This window comes from Drosophila mojavensis, unplaced genomic scaffold (genome assembly GCF_018153725.1).
Source record: "Drosophila mojavensis isolate 15081-1352.22 unplaced genomic scaffold, ASM1815372v1 contig_231, whole genome shotgun sequence".
In the NCBI taxonomy this organism is placed as follows: Eukaryota; Metazoa; Arthropoda; class Insecta; order Diptera; family Drosophilidae; genus Drosophila; species Drosophila mojavensis.
In genome coordinates, this window is record NW_025318772.1 from 3845427 (window position 1) to 3867010 (window position 21584).

A 21584-nucleotide genomic window follows, 5' to 3' on the forward strand; every position below is an offset into this window, starting at 1 on the left:
TTGACCCCCCAAGGTCATTGACCCCCCCAAGGTCATTGACCCCCCCAAGGTCATTGACCCCCCCAAGGTCATTGACCCCCCAAGGTCATTGACCCCCCAAGGTCATTGACCCCCCAAGGTCATTGACCCCCCAAGGTCATTGACCCCCCCAAGGTCATTGACCCCCCAAGGTCATTGACCCCCCAAGGTCATTGACCCCCCCAAGGTCATTGACCCCCAAGGTCATTGACCCCCCCCCAAGGTCATTGACCCCCCAAGGTCATTGACCCCCCCAAGGTCATTGACCCCCCCAAGGTCATTGACCCCCCAAGGTCATTGACCCCCCAAGGTCATTGACCCCCCAAGGTCATTGACCCCCCAAGGTCATTGACCCCCCAAGGTCATTGACCCCCAAGGTCATTGACCCCCCAAGGTCATTGACCCCCCAAGGTCATTGACCCCCAAGGTCATTGACCCCCCAAGGTCATTGACCCCCCAAGGTCATTGATCCCCCAAGGTCATTGACCCCCCAAGGTCATTGACCCCCCCAAGGTCATTGACGGCATACGGCATACAGTAGCATACATCAAGTCTTGTAGCATTCAGCTTTTGTCATGCAGCCGCCTTAACTCAAGTTTCGAATTTTGTTTTTATTACATTCACTAGAAGAGTTAAGCACAGTTTCTTAATCATTCATAGGGCTATACCTTCTATTTAGCATACAGCATACAGCATACAGCATACAGCATACAGCATACAGCATACAGCATACAGCATACAGCATACAGCATACAGCATACAGCATACAGCATACAGCATACAGCATACAGCATACAGCATACAGCATACAGCATACGGCATACAGTAGCATACATCAAGTCTTGTAGCATTCAGCTTTTGTCATGCAGAGTCTCGTAGCAATCAGCTTTTGTCATGCAGCCGCCTAAACTCAAGTTTCGAATTTTGTTTTTATTACATTCACTAGAAGAGTTAAGCACAGTTTCTTAATCATTCATAGGGCTATACCTTCTATTTAGCATACAGCATACAGCATACGGCATACAGTAGCATACATCAAGTCTTGTAGCATTCAGCTTTTGTCATGCAGCCGCCTTAACTCAAGTTTCGAATTTTGTTTTTATTACATTCACTAGAAGAGTTAAGCACAGTTTCTTAATCATTCATAGGGGTATACCTTCTATTTAGCATACAGCATACAGCATACAGCGTACAGCATACAGCATACAGCATACAGCATACAGCATACAGTCATACAGCATACAGCATACAGCATACAGCATACAGCATACAGCATACAGCATACAGCATACAGCATACAGCATACAGCATACAGCATACAGCATACAGCATACAGCATACAGCATACAGCATACAGCATACAGCATACAGCATACAGCATACAGCATACAGCATACAGCATACAGCATACAGCATACAGCATACAGCATACAGCATACAGTAGCATACATCAAGTCCTGTAGCATTCAGCTTTTGTCATGCAGAGTCTCGTAGCAATCAGCTTTTGTCATGCAGCCGCCTTAACTCAAGTTTCGAATGACCCCCAAGGTCATTGACCCCCCCAAGGTCATTGACCCCCCCAAGGTCATTGACCCCCCAAGGTCATTGACCCCCCAAGGTCATTGACCCCCCAAGGTCATTGACCCCCCAAGGTCATTGACCCCCCCAAGGTCATTGACCCCCCAAGGTCATTGACCCCCCAAGGTCATTGACCCCCCCAAGGTCATTGACCCCCCAAGGTCATTACGTTGAGCGCCATTTCAGACAAATAAACTTGATAAAACTTGATAAATACAGCATACAGCATACAGCATACAGCATACAGCATACATCATACTTGATAAAAACTTGATAAATACAGCATACAGCATACATCATACATCATACAGCATACAGCATAGATCATACAGCATACAGCATACAGCATCAATGGATGAGCATTTAGCTTCGGCCATAACCGATAAATAGTTATCGAAATCGATAAATAGTTATCGAAATCGATAAAAAGTTATCGAATTCGATAAAGAGTTATCGAAACTGATACAAAGTTATCGAAACCGATAAAAAGTTATCGAAATCGATGAAAAGTTATCGAAATCGATGAAAAGTTATCGAAATCGATGAAAAGTTATCGAAATCGATAAAAAGTTATCGAAATCGATAACAAGTTATCGAAATCTATGAAAAGTTATCGAAATCTATGAAAAGTTATCGAAATCGATAAAAGTTATCGAAATCGATAAAAGTTATCGAAATCGATAAAAGTTATCGAAATCGATCAAAGTTATCGAAATCGATAAAAAGTTATCGAAACCGATAAAACTTATCGAAACCGATAAAAAGTTATCGAAACCGATAAAAAGTTATCGAAATCTATGAAAAGTTATCGAAACCGATAAGAATTTATCGAAACCAATAAGAAGTTATCCAAATCGATGTAAAGTTATCGAAATCTATATAAAGCATACTAATTCAAAGTACTTTTAGTAACAAATTAGTTGCTTAATTTGAAACTTTTTCCAGGCGCTCTGCAGTAACAGTATACAATGCAGTAACAGTATATCAATGTATTACAATTTAATAGCCATTTCAGACAAATAAACTTGATAAAACTTGATAAATACAGCATACAGCATACAGCATACAGCATACAGCATACATCATACTTGATAAAAACTTGATAAAACTTGATAAATACAGCATACAGCATACATCATACATCATACAGCATACAGCATACAGGATACAGCATCAATGGATGAGCATTTAGCTTCGGCCATAACCGATAAATAGTTATCGAAATCGATAAAAAGTTATCGAATTCGATAAAGAGTTATCGAAACTGATACAAAGTTATCGAAACCGATAAAAAGTTATCGAAATCGATGAAAAGTTATCGAAATCGATAAAAAGTTATCGAAATCTATGAAAAGTTATCGAAATCTATGAAAAGTTATCGAAATCGATAAAACTTATCGAAACCGATAAAAAGTTATCGAAATCTATGAAAAGTTATCGAAACCGATAAGAATTTATCGAAACCAATAAGAAGTTATCGAAATCGATGTAAAGTTATCGAAATCTATATAAAGCATACTAATTCAAAGTACTTTTAGTAACAAATTAGTTGCTTAATTTGAAACTTTTTCCAGGCGCTCTGCAGTAACAGTATACAATGCAGTAACAGTATATCAATGTATTACAATTTAATAGCCATAATCATTAACTGGTGCTCATAGCCAGCATACAGCATACAGCATACAGCATACAGCATACAGCATACAGCATACAGCATACAGCATACAGCATACAGCATACAGCATACAGCATACAGCATACAGCATACAGCATACAGCATACAGCATACAGCATACAGCATACAGCATACAGCATACAGCATACGGCATACGGCATACAGTAGCATACATCAAGTCTTGTAGCATTCAGCTTTTGTCATGCAGAGTCTCGTAGCAATCAGCTTTTGTCATGCAGCCGCCTTAACTCAAGTTTCGAATTTTGTTTTTATTACATTCACTAGAAGAGTTAAGCACAGTTTCTTAATCATTCATAGGGCTATACCTTCTATTTAGCATACAGCATACAGCATACAGCATACAGCATACAGCATACAGCATACAGCATACAGCATACAGCATACAGCATACAGCATACAGCATACAGCATACAGCATACAGCATACAGCATACAGCATACAGCATACAGCATACAGCATACAGCATACAGCATACAGCATACAGCATACAGCATACAGCATACAGCATACAGCATACAGCATACAGCATACAGCATACAGCATACAGCATACAGCATACAGCATACAGCATACAGCATACAGCATACAGCATACAGCATACAGCATACAGCATACGGCATACAGTAGCATACATCAAGTCTTGTAGCATTCAGCTTTTGTCATGCAGAGTCTCGTAGCAATCAGCTTTTGTCATGCAGCCGCCTTAACTCAAGTTTCGAATTTTGTTTTTATTACATTCACTAGAAGAGTTAAGCACAGTTTCTTAATCATTCATAGGGCTATACCTTCTATTTAGCATACAGCATACAGCATACGGCATACAGTAGCATACATCAAGTCTTGTAGCATTCAGCTTTTGTCATGCAGAGTCTCGTAGCAATCAGCTTTTGTCATGCAGCCGCCTTAACTCAAGTTTCGAATTTTGTTTTTATTACATTCACTAGAAGAGTTAAGCACAGTTTCTTAATCATTCATAGGGCTATACCTTCTATTTAGCATACAGCATACGGCATACAGTAGCATACATCAAGTCTTGTAGCATTCAGCTTTTGTCATGCAGAGTCTCGTAGCAATCAGCTTTTGTCATGCAGCCGCCTTAACTCAAGTTTCGAATTTTGTTTTTATTACATTCACTAGAAGAGTTAAGCACAGTTTCTTAATCATTATTCATAGGGCTATACCTTCTATTTAGCATACAGCATACAGCATACAGCAACAGCATACAGCATACAGCATACAGCATACAGCATACAGCATACAGCATACAGCATACAGCATACAGCATACAGCATACAGCATACAGCATACAGCATACAGCATACAGCATACAGCATACAGCATACAGCATACAGCATACAGCATACAGCATACAGCATACAGCATACAGCATACAGCATACAGCATACAGCATACGGCATACAGTAGCATACATCAAGTCTTGTAGCATTCAGCTATTGTCATGCAGAGTATCGTAGCAATCAGCTTTTGTCATGCAGCCGCCTTAACTCAAGTTTCGAATTTTGTTTTTATTACATTCACTAGAAGAGTTAAGCACAGTTTCTTAATCATTCATAGGGCTATACCTTCTATTTAGCATACAGCATACAGCATACAGCATACAGCATACAGCATACAGCATACAGTATACAGCATACAGCATACAGCATACATCATACAACATACAGCATACAGCATACAGCATACAGCATACAGCATACAGCATACAGCATACAGCATACAGCATACAGCATACAGCATACAGCATACAGCATACAACATATAGCATACAGCATACAGCATACAGCATACAGCATACAGTAGCATACATCAAGTCTTGTAGCATTCAGCTTTTGTCATGCAGAGTCTCGTAGCAATCAGCTTTTGTCATGCAGCCGCCTAAACTCAAGTTTCGATTGACCGCCAAGGTCATTGACCCCCCAAGGTCATTGACCCCCCAAGGTCATTGACCCCCAAGGTCATTGACCCCCCAAGGTCATTGACCCCCCAAGGTCATTGACCCCCCAAGGTCATTGACCCCCCCAAGGTCATTGACCCCCCCCAAGGTCATTGACCCCCCCCAAGGTCATTGACCCCCCCAAGGTCATTGACCCCCCAAGGTCATTGACCCCCCCAAGGTCATTGACCCCCCAAGGTCATTGACCCCCCAAGGTCATTGACCCCCCAAGGTCATTGACCCCCCCAAGGTCATTGACCCCCCAAGGTCATTGACCCCCAAGGTCATTGACCCCCCAAGGTCATTGACCCCCCAAGGTCATCATACATCATACATCATACAGCATACAGCATACAGCATACAGCATACAGCATACAGCATCAATGGATGAGCATTTAGCTTCGGCCATAACCGATAAATAGTTATCGAAATCGATAAAAAGTTATCGAATTCGATAAAGAGTTATCGAAACTGATACAAAGTTATCGAAACCGATAAAAGTTATCGAAATCGATGAAATTAAATCGATAAAAAGTTATCGAAATCGATGAAAAGTTATCGAAATCGATAAAAAGCTATCGAAATCTATGAAAAGTTATCGAAATCTATGAAAAGTTATCGAAATCGATAAAAGTTATCGAAATCGATAAAAGTTATCGAAATCGATAAAAAGTTATCGAAATCGATAAAAAGTTATCGAAATCGATAAAACTTATCGAAACCGATAAAAAGTTATCGAAATCTATGAAAAGTTATCGAAACCGATAAGAATTTATCGAAACCAATAAGAAGTTATCGAAATCGATGTAAAGTTATCGAAATCTATATAAAGCATACTAATTCAAAGTACTTTTAGTAACAAATTAGTTGCTTAATTTGAAACTTTTTCCAGGCGCTCTGCAGTAACAGTATACAATGCAGTAACAGTATATCAATGTATTACAATTTAATAGCCATAATCATTAACTGGTGCTCATAGCCAGCATACAGCATACAGCATACAGCATACAGCATACAGCATACAGCATACAGCATACAGCATACAGCATACAGCATACAGCATACAGCATACAGCATACAGCATACAGCATACAGCATACAGCATACAGCATACATCAAGTCTTGTAGCATTCAGCTTTTGTCATGCAGAGTCTCGTAGCAATCAGCTTTTGTCATGCAGCCGCCTTAACTCAAGTTTCGAATGACCCCCAAGGTCATTGACCCCCCAAGGTCATTGACCCCCCAAGGTCATTGACCCCCCCAAGGTCATTGACCCCCCAAGGTCATTGACCCCCCAAGGTCATTGACCCCCAAGGTCATTGACCCCCAAGGTCATTGACCCCCCAAGGTCATTGACCCCCAAGGTCATTGACCCCCCAAGGTCATTGACCCCCCAAGGTCATTGATTGACCCCCAAGGTCATTGACCCCCAAGGTCATTGACCCCCCAAGGTCATTGACCCCCCAAGGTCATTGACCCCCCCAAGGTCATTGACCCCCAAGGTCATTGACCCCCCAAGGTCATTGACCCCCCAAGGTCATTGACCCCCCAAGGTCATTGACCCCCCAAGGTCATTGACCCCCCAAGGTCATTGACCCCCAAGGTCATTGACCCCCCCAAGGTCATTGACCCCCCCAAGGTCATTACGTTGAGCGCCATTTCAGACAAATAAACTTGATAAAACTTGATAAATACAGCATACAGCATACAGCATACAGCATACATCATACTTGATAAAAACTTGATAAAACTTGATAAATACAGCATACAGCATACAGCATACAGCATACAGCATACAGCATACAGCATACAGCATACAGCATACAGCATACATCAAGTCTTGTAGCATTCAGCTTTTGTCATGCAGAGTCTCGTAGCAATCAGCTTTTGTCATGCAGCCGCCTTAACTCAAGTTTCGAATGACCCCCAAGGTCATTGACCCCCCAAGGTCATTGACCCCCCCAAGGTCATTGACCCCCCCAAGGTCATTGACCCCCCCAAGGTCATTGACCCCCCCAAGGTCATTGACCCCCCCAAGGTCATTGACCCCCCAAGGTCATTGACCCCCCCAAGGTCATTGACCCCCCCAAGGTCATTGACCCCCCCAAGGTCATTGACCCCCCCAAGGTCATTGACCCCCCCAAGGTCATTGACCCCCCCAAGGTCATTGACCCCCAAGGTCATTGACCCCCCCAAGGTCATTACGTTGAGCGCCATTTCAGACAAATAAACTTGATAAAACTTGATAAATACAGCATACAGCATACAGCATACAGCATACATCAACTTGATAAAAACTTGATAAAACTTGATAAATACAGCATACAGCATACATCATACATCATACATCATACAGCATACAGCATACAGCATCAATGGATGAGCATTTAGCTTCGGCCATAACCGATAAATAGTTATCGAAATCGATAAAAAGTTATCGAATTCGATAAAGAGTTATCGAAACTGATACAAAGTTATCGAAACCGATAAAAAGTTATCGAAATCGATGAAAAGTTATCGAAATCGATAAAAAGTTATCGAAATCGATGAAAAGTTATCGAAATCGATAAAAAGTTATCGAAATCTATGAAAAGTTATCGAAATCTATGAAAAGTTATCAAAATCGATAAAAGTTATCGAAATCGATAAAAGTTATCGAAATCGATAAAAAGTTATCGAAATCGATAAAAAGTTATCGAAATCTATGAAAAGTTATCGAAACCGATAAGAATTTATCGAAACCAATAAGAAGTTATCGAAATCGATGTAAAGTTATCGAAATCTATATAAAGCATACTAATTCAAAGTACTTTTAGTAACAAATTAGTTACAGCATACATCATACAGCATACAGCATACAGCATACATCATACAGTAGCATACATCAAGTCTTGTAGCATTCAGCTTTTGTCAAGGTCATTGACCCCCCCCAAGGTCATTGACCCCCCAAGGTCATTGACCCCCCAAGGTCATTGACGGCATACAGTAGCATACATCAAGTCTTGTAGCATTCAGCTTTTGTCATGCAGCCGCCTTAACTCAAGTTTCGAATTTTGTTTTTATTACATTCACTAGAAGAGTTAAGTTATCGAAATCGATAAAAAGTTATCGAAATCTATGAAAAGTTATCGAAATCGATAAAAGTTATCGAAATCGATAATAAGTTATCGAAATTGATTAAACTTATCGAAACCGATAAAATGTTATCGAAATCTATGAAAAGTTATCGAAACCGATTAGAATTTATCGAAACCAATAAGAAGTTATCGAAATCGATGTAAAGTTATCGAAATCTATATAAATGCATGTATGCATACATCAAGTCTCGTAGCAATCAGCTTTTGTCATGCAGCCGCCTAAACTCAAGTTTCGAATTTTGTTTTTATTACATACATACATACATACATACATACAGCATACCCAAATAGGATGTACCATTCATCGAGTGTCTATCATTCAGCTTCTGTCAGTTATCTTCTGCCATAAATTCGCTAGAAGATCTAATCTAAGAGCATCTATATATCAGTGATCATGAATATGTTTTCTATTTGAACAATGAACTTATAATATTCAGTCTGTGGCATTGATGAGCATTTAGCTTCGGCCATAACCGATACAAAGTTATCGAAATCGATAAAAAGTTATCGAAATCTATGAAAAGTTATCGAAATCGATAAAAAAGTTATCGAAACCGATAAAAAGTTATCTAAATCGATAAAAAGTTATCGAAATAGATAAAAGTTATCGAAATAGATAAAAGTTATCGAAATCGATAAAAAGTTATCGAAATCGATAAAAGTTATCGAAATCGATAAAAAGTTATCGAAATCGATAAAAGTTATCGAAATCGATTAAAGTTATCGAAATCGATAAAAGTTATCGAAATCGATAAAAAATTATCGAAATCGATAAAAAAGTTATCGAAATCGATAAAAAAGTTATCGAAATTGATAAAAATCGATACCAAATCATATTATGGATTGCTTTTTGTGTGGAGATATCAATGTTTTACAATTTAATAGCCATAATCATTAGCTCTGCAGTATTACAGCATACAGCATACAGCATACAGCATACAGCATACGGCATACAGTAGCATACATCAAGTCTTGTAGCATTCAGCTTTTGTCATGCAGAGTCTCGTAGCAATCAGCTTTTGTCATGCAGCCGCCTTAACTCAAGTTTCGACTTTTGTTTTTATTACATTCACTAGAAGAGTTAAGCACAGTTTCTTAATCATTCATAGGGCTATACCTTCTATTTAGCATACAGCATACAGCATACAGCATACAGCATACAGCATACAGCATACAGCATACAGCATACAGCATACAGTAGCATACATCAAGTCTTGTAGCATTCAGCTTTTGTCATGCAGAGTCTCGTAGCAATCAGCTTTTGTCATGCAGCCGCCTAAACTCAAGTTTCGAATTTTGTTTTTATTACATTCACTAGAAGAGTTAAGCACAGTTTCTTAATCATTCATAGGGCTATACCTTCTATTTAGCATACAGCATACGGCACACAGTAGCATACATCAAGTCTTGTAGCATTCAGCTTTTGTCATGCAGAGTCTCGTAGCAATCAGCTTTTGTCATGCAGCCGCCTTAACTCAAGTTTCGAATTTTGTTTTTATTACATTCACTAGAAGAGTTAAGCACAGTTTCTTAATCATTCATAGGGCTATACCTTCTATTTAGCATACAGCATACAGCATACAGCATACAGCATACAGCATACAGCATACAGCATACAGCATACAGCATACAGCATACAGCATACAGCATACAGCATACAGCATACAGCATACAGCATACAGCATACAGCATACAGCATACAGCATACAGCATACAGCATACAGCATACAGCATACAGCATACAGCATACAGCATATGGCATACAGTAGCATACATCAAGTCTTGTAGCATTCAGCTTTTGTCATGCAGAGTCTCGTAGCAATCAGCTTTTGTCATGCAGCCGCCTTAACTCAAGTTTCGAATTTTGTTTTTATTACATTCACTAGAAGAGTTAAGCACAGTTTCTTAATCATTCATAGGGCTATACCTTCTATTTAGCATACAGCATACAGCATACAGCATACAGCATACAGCATACAGCATACAGCATACAGCATACAGCATACAGCATACAGCATACAGCATACAGCATACAGCATACAGCATACAGCATACAGCATACAGCATACAGCATACAGCATACAGCATACAGCATACAGCATACAGCATACAGCATACAGCATACGGCATACGGCATACAGCATACAGCATACAGCATACATCGATATATTTTAGAAAACAAGTTTTTTGCTCCCAATGAGTAGAACCATTTTCAATCTAAAAGAAAATGCAATATACAATGGTAAAACATTTTATTCATTTCATTTTCATTTTCATATGCACTTGTTATTTTATTGTATATTACTTTTGGTTCGATTTGATGCAAGCGTGCCTCGCAATATATGCAAATTTCCTATATATTTGAATACAAAATGTGCCGTGTGCCATAAACCAAGTGGCATACATTAAAATCGTTTGTTTAGTGCTGCTTGTCGGATGTTTTCCAAATGCTTATTCAAAATACATATGCTAAATTTATATATGCCTGTAATCAATATATATAAATATGTGGAAATGTCATATTTTTATTTTTATTTTTGCGCTTATATTCATAAATATTTGTTTCGAATTGTGTAAACAAGTTTTTCGCTTGAGCCGGGCATTTAAAATGCATTTTGGCATTTTGCTTAAACACTTAAAAATCTAAATTGAAAATGTATACATATTTATATTTATATAATTATTTGAGTTTTTACTCTAGTATTTATCATTGTAAATATTTTGTATCCCATCTATATTTATGCGCTGCCAATAAATATGCATGCCCCCATTTGTATTGATGTCTCTTTAAATATTAATTTATTCCTCAATGGCTCAACGAACTTCGATGGTCATTTAAAAATTGGTTTTGTTTTTAATATTTTGATTGGCGAGCACTAAATGTTATTGCTTTCGCATTGCCTTAATCGTAGCTATGAATACTCGACTACTTGACTGTATGAATATCCCTATTTACTTTCATTATATTCAGCTGGCTTACAATTAGACGTGTTCACATTCTTTATTTCAACTGGCACTTTGCATATGAATCTGTGTATTACGTATATATAAAGTGATATTAACAGAGATATATATGCAGCTTTGATTGAAGTAAGAACTCTATTACTTAATGCATGCATTCCATTATATATTGTACGTATATATTATGCTGCTGCGTATACTTAATATTTGCCTATATACCAAACGATAAAATTGAGCCTGCAACAAATTGAAAAACCTTTTGCTCGTACATAAATATAGATTTATATATATATGTATGTATGTATGTATGTACGTATATGTATAAACTGATTCGTTGTATTGCTATTGTAATCCTGCTTGTGTTTGGCATGCACACACACACTCATACAGGGAGAGAGATATATATGTATGTGTGCATGTGCATGCATGTAACGGTACTGTATGTATTTTAAAATGGCGCACAATTTAATACATGACTGCCTATATTGCCTATATTTAATTTCACCTTTTTTCACTGTTTGCATTTTGTTTGTCTCTATACTATTTCACTATGGCTGGTTGATTTTACGAATGAGCTTTCATTGCATTTAATTAAATTTCAATGATGAAATGATAAAATGCCAAACGAGGCCTGCATCGCGAGCACAAGCGCTAGCTTAATTGCACGTTAACAAAAATTAAAAGCAAATAATACATGTGCACACATACACACACACACACCCACACATGGGACAACAGCGAGAGAAATAATGGATATTTCATAAAGCAAGCGATTCGCAATCAAGTTTCAAGTCCGGCATAATGGAGCACGTTGCACACATCAGATTACACAAATACAACAATTTGCAATAATTGTTGATTTGCACCGCGAATTGGCTGGACTGAGGCGAAAGCGTTGCCCAGAACGGCTCTGTCGATATCTTTGGCAAAACGGCGACAAAAACTGCCTTTTCGGCTGCCAGCAAAGTACTTTGGCTAATCACGTTGAGGGCTGCCAACAAACGGATGAGGATGGCGATGTGGCTGTGGCTGTGGATGCGGAAACGCAGACACGCAAGCCCCATTAAATGGCCATAGTTTTTGGAGCGTTTTGTTTTGCACTCACGTATCCGCTAAATGTTTCAATTTTGGCAGCTCCATAAGGCGCCAGCAGACATTTAATAACAAATGCAGTCGCCAGCAACAGGAACTGAAACATTTGTGAGTCCGCGAATTGCGAGGACAACGGCGTGCCTGTCTCTCTTATCGACCATTTTTGCTGCCTCTCGGCCAAAAAGCAAATAAAATTATAAGCGAATTTCAAATGCTTTTGCCCGCTTTCATTGCAAAATGCAAATTCCATTCAACAAGAGGGTGGGCAAGAATGAGTGAAAGAGAGAGAGACAAAGAGAGAGAGAGAGAGAGAGAGAGGGGAAGCCTGGCTCTGGCCAGTGTCAACTTCGTTGCATACTTTTCTGCGCGACATGCAATTAAAATGCAAAAAAGCCAACGGCAGCGAGTGCTGCCCACATCCAGCAACGCCCACCCAATAAGCCAAAGACCAAAATCGATGCACTCCAATGCGAGATGCACCCATTCCAGTCAGCTAGCAGGAGTAGCAGCAGCATCCGGGCAGAGCAGCGAGGACCGCAACCAGCAACAGTTGCTGGATTGTCTATGCAACGTCTGCGGTTAGCGCAAGTTTGCTGTGCGTGTGCATTCGTCTATATATATGTGTGTGTGTATGGGTGTGTGTGGTCGTGTTGATTCAGCGTTAATCTTGTTGGAATTTCGCGTTTTGTCAACATTCCTTGCCAAGTTTTCGAATGCGTTTGCCCCTAGTTATTTCAGTGCCTGAATGCAGCTCGTGGAATATCAAGTATGGCATATGCTCTGGCATGTTAGAAGAACTTTTGATTGATTTGTGAATGCTTTTAGCTTTCAGCTTTTAGCTAACTGTATGTGTGTGAGTGTGTGTGTATCTCTGTGTGCGCCCAAAAATAAATGTAATTAAGTCCTTGCGATGCATATGTTAAACAAAAAACTTGAAATTCAGTTCAACTGGCTTTGGGTCTCGAGTTGGATGTGAATAATCTATTGGATTGCTTTTGTAATTATTGTAATGGCTTCAACTGTCTATTTGCAGTTCGCTGCGAACTGTCTATCAACTGTTATACAACTAGCTCTTATACTGTTCAATATCACCTTTACACTGAACTATCAACTAGACTAAGCTTATTATAAATTCGTATTGCTCGCTTAACGTGTGTATCACCCGGGCCCAACTCGTATTATCCTCCTCCTCCTCCTCCTGTATGAATGCCTGTCACTTAAATATGTAAATCTTATGCAGCATCGATGCTGATGACCGTGTCCTAGGGATGCTTCGTGTAATTGTTCAATGGCATCTCCGTGGCCAGGCTGTGGGCCACCTCCTTGTTGCGCTCGTGCAGGGCCATGTCCAGGGGAGCGCTGGCTGGTTTCTTCTGCGCCGCCTTCTGCGTCTTCAGCTGCACGAGGATGGAGAACGCCGGAATTAGATGGAAATTGCAAAAGAGAGGGTGTGCATTAGTCGATGTGAATAGTGCGCGGCTCGTAGGTTGGGTTTGGGCAGGGGTTGCTATATTTACACGCTGTATGGTCTTCTCAAAGTCCTGCGGCGGTTCGGGTCGCTTCATGGTACCGCAGCTTTTCAAGCGCTCGTTCGTCTGTTAAATACAAACATAAATTCATGATATAAATAGGTATGGCTGCAACCCATGATTACTTTATCAAACTAAGCAGAGCGCAGCTCTGGCTGCCAGACGGCATGAAACAAATCGACACCTCACAACAAAAACCACAAAAAAGAGAGCTGAAAAAAGACTGGAGCGAAAATGGGAATGAAAATGTCAAATGAAAAGCGGCGAGCAACGAAAAATTAATGAAAGGCCAAACTGAGAATTTCCCCAAAGCAACATTTCCGCAACAGACCGCATAATGAGAGAGCGCAGCCAAGTTTAGAATCGTACATACGCGTCTCTGTGAGCTCTTGTTGTTGTTGGCTAACCATGGCCGGCAGCTGTTACCGCCACCCCGACTCCTGCCAGTCCTCAAAAAAGGTAATGAGTGCCAAAGGACAAACACACACTCACACACACACGCACACAGGGTGAAATTGCGGGCCACAATTGTCGCCAGTGCTTAGCCCAAGTCATTTTCAAAATTGACCACGCCGCACAAAAAGTCGAGAGTCGGGACTCTGTTGCGCTGGGCGACAGCAAATTGCGCTTAAATATTAAATGAACAGCAACAACAAAAAAGCGGTCGGAAAAAAGAACAACAGAGAAAAGAAGCTACACAAATACGGCAAAGAAAAGCCGGACAACAACCGTAAAACACGAAAAGTTATAAACTCTCTCAGGAGCACAAAAAGAGACTCGCAAAACAAAACACTTTTTGGCACGCCTGAAATAATAAAAACAAATGCGACGCTGTCGTTGAATGCTGTTCCCCCCTCAACAGAAAAAAAATAAAAATACGAAATACGTAATACAAAAAACAAAAGGAAAAGGACATTCGTGTGTTGGGAATCAACGGATGCCAACCACAGAAAGCAAACGCGCAAAGGTGCAAATGAGTGGGCGACCAGCAATGTACCTTTAACTCTCTATCTCCCTCTCTCTCTCTCTCTCTCTGTTTCAGCTTCCGGCCATTCCCCAAGAAGTGCAGAAACGTACTGCAAGCCGTTAAGCTAGACCGGACAAATCCTTTGCCTCTTCGTGGCACATCCTTGCACCTCACCTGCACAGTTCATATCTCTTTGGTCGTTGTCCGTTCACCATTTGCATGCTGCACATATAACAGCTGCACCCCATCTTTATCTGCCTCCCTCTCTCTTTCTCTCTCCCTCTCTCTCGCACTCCATCGGCCTTTTGCGTACTCTTACATTTCTGTTTTGTCATCTCGTGCAACGCCCTTCGCACAAGGCAACGCAATTAACGGTAATTGCCTTTTATCGGCTTAGTCCTGATAAGTTTTTTCCCTTTGTTTGCCTTCCACTTCCTCATCCTCCTTCTCTCTCTCTCTCTCTCTATGTCTCTCTCACTCTGACTCCGACTCTGTCAACTTGGCAGTGGCTCTCTTTGTTGTTGTTGTTGCTGTTGTTATTTGTAGGTTAACGCGGTTTTTATATTTTAATTTAATTTTATAAGTAGCACACGGGAGGCGGTGCCCGAGGTCAAAAGTTTGTCTTTGCAAAAATTAGACATAAAAAGAGCGTTCAAAAAGTTTCTCTCATTGGTTGAGGGCACAAATTGCTTTGAAGTATATTACATAGCAGTTAAATATGCAAAATAACGCTCTATACACACCATAATACCCGAATAGAAAAGAAAACAAAGGAAAAGTCAAATAAGGCAGAAATAATTATAATTCCACTTAACCTTGTACTCTATCGATAATGTAACGAGCCCTAACAAAATTACTTGTTGCAGTTAAATGATGAGGAAATAATAAGTAGATAATTGAATTTACCTACAACAAAAATATTCTATTTGATAAGGAAATAGCCCTTAGCAATTCTTAAACTTATGACTCACTTAATTTCCTCCGACGAATGCCATAATACCTGATGGGAAATAAAAATCCCAACTAATGTGTATGGCATAAACAAAGTTTATTTTAATAGAGCGAGTTTCTATTATAGAGACACTAAAATCCACGAATTAAACAACTGAACAACACCCAAGCTAAATTGCATTTGATACTATGTTTAAATCTCTATTATATATAATAATACCTCTAGTATATATATATTGCCATTAATATCTATAATAAATTCCTCGTATTCATTATAATATCTCTGATATAAAACACTTACTAATAATTTACCCCTAGTAAACAAATGTAATGAATAATGTACAGTTAGGAATAAATGCAAGTTCGCTACAGGCTAAGGAAATTTACAAATAGAGAGAAAGAGAAAGAGAGAGAGTGACACACTTAATATGAAATGCCTTTACATTACCATCTCGCTTCTTTTACTGTTTTCTTTTAATTACCGCCATTAAAACCTCTTTATACAAACTGTCCCCATTTGCTCGATTCCCCATTTCGTTCAAATCAATATTCAATATATTAAACAGCCGTTAAGTATGACGATTTGACACCCTTCCCCGCCCCCTTCCGCACACTCACCTTCAGTTGCATGCCCTCGTTGGCATTGAGCTCGTCTCCGCTCTGCCGCAGGCCTTGCAGGAAGCGGGCGAATACCGTGCGTCGCTGTTTGTTCTTGTTGCGCCCCTCTGCCGGAAAAAGAGAGAGAGATAGAGAGAGAGAGAGAAATCAAACCGATATTAAAAGCCACAAGCCGTACGCTAAACATACAGCTAACGATTTAGTAGCGGGCGAGTCGAAACCAATGTAATTGAATTAAAAGCCATAAAAACTCAAACAGCCGCATCAAAGTGGCAAATTGGCAAATGGGCAGGCCACATGCAGCGCATGCACCTGGCCGCATTCTCACCTGGCCCCTGCCTTACCTGTTGCCGAAAAGTCGTAAAAGAAGTTGGTGCGCGCTCCGGGATAGCTGTGCTGCATGCCATTCAAATTGAACGCCGACTTGGAGTCGATGGCGTTGCGGGCCATCCGATTGGCCAAATCGTTCTGGGTATAGCTGTAGATCTCGTTCTCCTCGCGATTCGACAGACAGCTCGATGGCTGCATACATGCATAATAAACGAAATGAATTAGAACTCATTCGCCATGCGGCTCGTGCGGCCTGATTAGCCCGGCTCGTAAAAACAGTCAGCCGTAAAAGTCAATGTGCTCTCTGCTTACCAAATACTTTCCGGGCACATAAAGCGGCTGACTGTGGCTGGTGGGCAGCACCGAGGAGCCCACGAGTCCGCCGGTGGCGCTGCTGCTACCACTGCCGCCGCTGCCGCTGCCACCGCTGCCACTGCCGCTGCCGCTGCCGGCGCCAGCGCTGCGTCGCGTCAGCGTATGTCCCGTCGAGATGCGCACATGACGCTCCTTCCACTTGGACACGCGCACCTGCTCGATGGCATCCAGTACGTCCTCGTAGGGCATATTAATCTGCTTGCTATAATGCGCAGCGAGACCCTCCAAGTAGCCGCGTTTGCCCTCCTGCGGGAAAAGCATTTGAAAGGGGGGAAATAAGAAATAAATGTTAAGCATTAGTATTTGTAGATAGGAGCTAATCAAGCTAATAGGCAAGCTGATCGTGGCTTAAAGTTAGGATCAGAGTTTGACTTGCCTGTTAGCTCAATGCTAACAATGCTATTTAATTATAGCCATAACTAAAGATTTTCAAGCCACATGCTCGGTTTAATCGAAATTCAATTTGCAGCTGAGGAGCGGCTGAGCTGCTCTCTCAGTCGGAACTCATTCACATCCCTGTATGCGCACATATCTTTAATCTCCACATTCCACCTGTAGCCAGCAGCCGCAATTGTCGCTTTGATGCTGATGCTGATGCTGACCAGGGTCAACTGCTAAGACGCTTTGTGGCCCAGAAACACAAGTGTTAATATCTTCCGGTAATTAGCGTAAGGCTGCTAGTTAAATGTGTCCTGCTTGACATTCAAAGTGTCCACTGAAGCATCAGTGCATCCTCTTAAGGCACTCCAAATGTCTATCTCTCTGTGTGTATGTATGTGTGTGTGTATGTGTATGTGTGCGTAACTGTTGTCTGCTACTGTTGCTGCCAGGCAAATTCATTTAGAGTCGCAGCCATGCAAACATTTGTGCTGAAATGCAACTTGTCTGCAACTGTCAGTCAGTCACTGATGCACACACGCACACACACACACATGCACACACACTGGCACACACACTCGTGTCTGCCTCATCAGCGCAAAGTGCAATTAGTTGAAGCTGCGCGCATCAACATGGCCCAGACAGAGCCAAGCAGCCAGAAGCTAACAAGTCTAGCCCCTGGCCCAGCTTCCTTCTCTAAGCTTTTGTAGTCTCGCACGAGCGCAGACACCTGTCACACACACACACACACAAATGCACACACATGTAGACATGTATTTTTACTTGACTGCATTTCCATTTCATATAATTTTATTGCCGCATTTAAGTTGCATTTCAATTTGCGGCTGAGACGTGATATTGCGCATACGACGCGTTGCACAAAATGTTTGTTTGTTTATTTGTCTACATGCGAACAGGCAAACTATGTTAAGTGCCCAAAAAAAGGAAGAGCATCCAAACTGCTAATTAGAATGCAAGGCAGCTGCTGCCAGGCAGACAGAGCCCGAACCAAGAGTTGCTCCGTTGCGTGCTCCATCATCAAGCGGCACAGTTCGGCACTTGGGCAGGTGTTGGGCATGGCCAGTGCATAATGTGTCGGCTGAACGATGCGTGCTCAATGGCCCACCTGACCACGCCCACTTGCATTTGCAGTGGCCACCTACCCCACGCCTGACTGCTCTAAATATGCAACTTTAAATCAAAAGCAGCAGCAGCGGCAGCAGCGGCTCATTCCGCATTTATTTGCAGCGTACTTTTCATCGAATGTGCATGCGGCCCTGAACCAGTGACATGTTTCTATTTGCTCAGCAAAAGTGCAAGAGAACCATGGTAAAGGGGTTGCCGGGTGCAGAGCTGAGCGGGTGGGTGCAAAGCTGCCGCTAGACACGCTCGCAGAACTCATCGCATCAGACCCAACAATGCGCACACGTCTGCAGAGCTCTATCAGTGCGAGGAGCTCTGGTGTATATTTCCTTAAATGCGCACTTTTTATGCATGTGGCACAGTGGGACGCGACCGATTCGAATTGCGCTCAAATCCGTTCATAAATATGCATTTGAAATGATTATGCAAAAATCGGGTAAGAATAAGGTTTATAAATGTTTCTATTATTCGGGAATGTGTAAACTTGAAGCCTTATACAAATTCTGATTTGTTTCATTTATAAGGAGTTTTCTTCCTAATGAGGAACATTCGCTCAATCAGAAAAGCGTTTAGGTACTGTTAGAACATATTCTAAATATTCTGCATATTAATCCAAAAATATCTGTTTTTAATATATTTTTTTGCTTAATGAAATTAGTTTCCATTATGAATGTATATAAGATAAAATATAATATAATAATATGTTAAAATCATCAGACTTCTTATAATTCCCAAGCTGTCAGATTTATCCTTTGTGTTCTTTACTTATCTATTACTTAGCTCATTTATTTTATATTTTTCGACTACAAATGAATGTACCATTTTATATATATTTAAAATATTAGTTTAGGTAAATAATTTAAATGAAAATTCAATAAAAAACTTTCTTCAATTTTCACACCTGAGCAGTTTTGTCTCCAGTTTTCTATGGAGCCAAGCCCACTGTTAATGGAATCTATTTGAATTCTTTTGTTGTTTTGTTCGCTTGCTGCAACACTTGCATTATGGCCACATTGTTGCCAACGCTGCTTTATCGTGCGTGTCTAGCAGCAGCAATTTGCCCGTGTTGCAAGCGCTGCACAAATTTGTACATTGGCAGAGATCATTAGGGGGCGACTGTTGCTCTGCTATTTTGCCAGTCCCCGGTGGCGTTTATGGTCCAATTTGCTCAAGCCGGGGGCAGAGGCAAAGGCAGTTGCTGCCTAAAATAAGCAAAATTAACGCAATACTAAAAGCATTTCCCACGGCTAAGCCAAACCGACATATTATAAAATAAACTTTCTAGCGAAATGTGTACAAATGGCTGCCCGGTTGCCCGGCTCTGGCTGGCTCTGTGGGCGGTCGCTGTGCCAGGGCCAACAGTGTCGGCCAGACCAGACACGCGGTTGGCCACTCGGTTTAACTAAATTAAAATCGTGTTAATTTCACATTAGAGCGCACACAGCGCACCAGGCAGGCTGCCAGCATAGGCTGTCCGCTTGGCCGTTCCCGAATGGCGACCATTACAAAACTAGCGGCGACTGTCACACGCTGCAACCGAACAACAGGTCCCCCATGGCGTGGCATGCAAATTGCAAGCGGTAAATAAAATGGCCAAGATAAGGCGACAATGCAACTGAAGCTGAAACTAAAACTAAATGAAGTACTCACCGGCGAGGAGTAGGGATGGGCTGTGAGGCGTATGCCATCGGCCTCCAGGTGGCGCTTCATCACGCCCTCGAGCTCCTTCATGGTAATGGGCGTGTCGCAGTCGGAGGCCAGAATCTCGTTGCTGTTGCTGAGCGCCTTCGGATCGTTGATCAGCACATAGACAATCGCAGCGCCCTTCTCGCGCAGCGCCCGCACGCTCTTGAGCAGCTTGCCGCGATGCGAGGAGTTGTCCACGCCGATGGCGTCCAGATCGATCTCGCCAATCTGCTTGCAGATCTCCAGCTCGTCGTAGCCGTTCTCGAGGAAGCTCTCGCCGTACTGCGGCAGCCCGATAGTGCGCAGCCACTCGCAAACGATGTTGTGGTGCGGCATGTTCGCGTATCACGTAGCGGCCGATGGAGCCGGAATGTCCAGCGGTGCGAACGAGACTTTGGGCTGCCGCGGCTTGCAGGTGTTGCTGCTGTTGCTGTTGCTATTGCTGTTGCTGTTGCTATTGCTGTTGCTGTTGCTGTTGGTGCTGCTGCTGGGGGCCGCCAGTGGCTCCAAGTGGTTGATGCTGCTGGCGGCGCTGCTGCTGCTGCTGTTGACCGTTGCCTTCATAGCAACGCCTGCAAAGAAACACAACATCCACATCCACATCAACATCAACATCAATGAAAAGCGAAAGCCAACTTATGCTACAGTGTGCAACAGTGCGTATGCTTAATAATGGCTCGTCACTTCCGGCGCCCGCAAAAGTATGCAATAGGCAGTTATACACGTATATCAATTTTGTGTTAATAGCCATCATTGTTCACAGACAGACAGACGGACAGAGAGAGAGAGAGAGAGAGAGAGAGAGAGAGACAGACTTGTTTGGCCAGCCAGCCTATAAGCACTTAATGATAATGCTCGGTCATGTACACGGGCCACTAAAACACTCGAATATGTTTAGCCCCGGAAGCCACTTGCATATGAATAAGCCACTTAAAATGACAGATGGACTCAATACACAAACACACACACACAAACACACAGACAGATACACAACGTGAGAGAGAAAGACAATCATGGATGGCAGCAGTGGTGAGGCGGAGCACTTGAACAAAAGACAAAAGGAAGTCGTCTAACTATTTATAATGTCCTGGCAGACAGTTCGTCCTGCGCCTGAAAAATATTTCTGCTTGTCGAAAAATGAAATGCAAATGGCTGTTGCCACTAGAAATAT

The 21584-nt window shown here is 41.6% G+C and overlaps 1 protein-coding gene across 2 annotated transcripts; it reads right to left on the reverse strand.

The window, feature by feature from the left end:
- Positions 1 to 10618: 10618 nt before the first annotated feature.
- Positions 10619 to 20755, reverse strand: LOC6574846. 2 transcript variants are annotated; one of them, XM_032727944.2, is made up of 6 exons: positions 20378 to 20755; positions 17144 to 17452; positions 16846 to 17023; positions 16502 to 16608; positions 13954 to 14031; positions 10619 to 13833 (listed from the first exon to the last, which is right to left on the reverse strand). In XM_032727944.2, exons 1-6 carry the CDS (start codon positions 20747 to 20749, stop codon positions 13699 to 13701), a joined length of 1179 nt encoding a protein of 392 aa, XP_032583835.1. In that variant the 5' UTR covers positions 20750 to 20755; the 3' UTR covers positions 10619 to 13698. The 2 variants fall into 2 exon arrangements, with proteins under 2 accessions (XP_032583835.1, XP_043863919.1); XM_044007984.1 differs by lacking the exon at positions 16502 to 16608 and having other exon boundaries at positions 13742 to 13833.
- Positions 20756 to 21584: the final 829 nt, after the last annotated feature.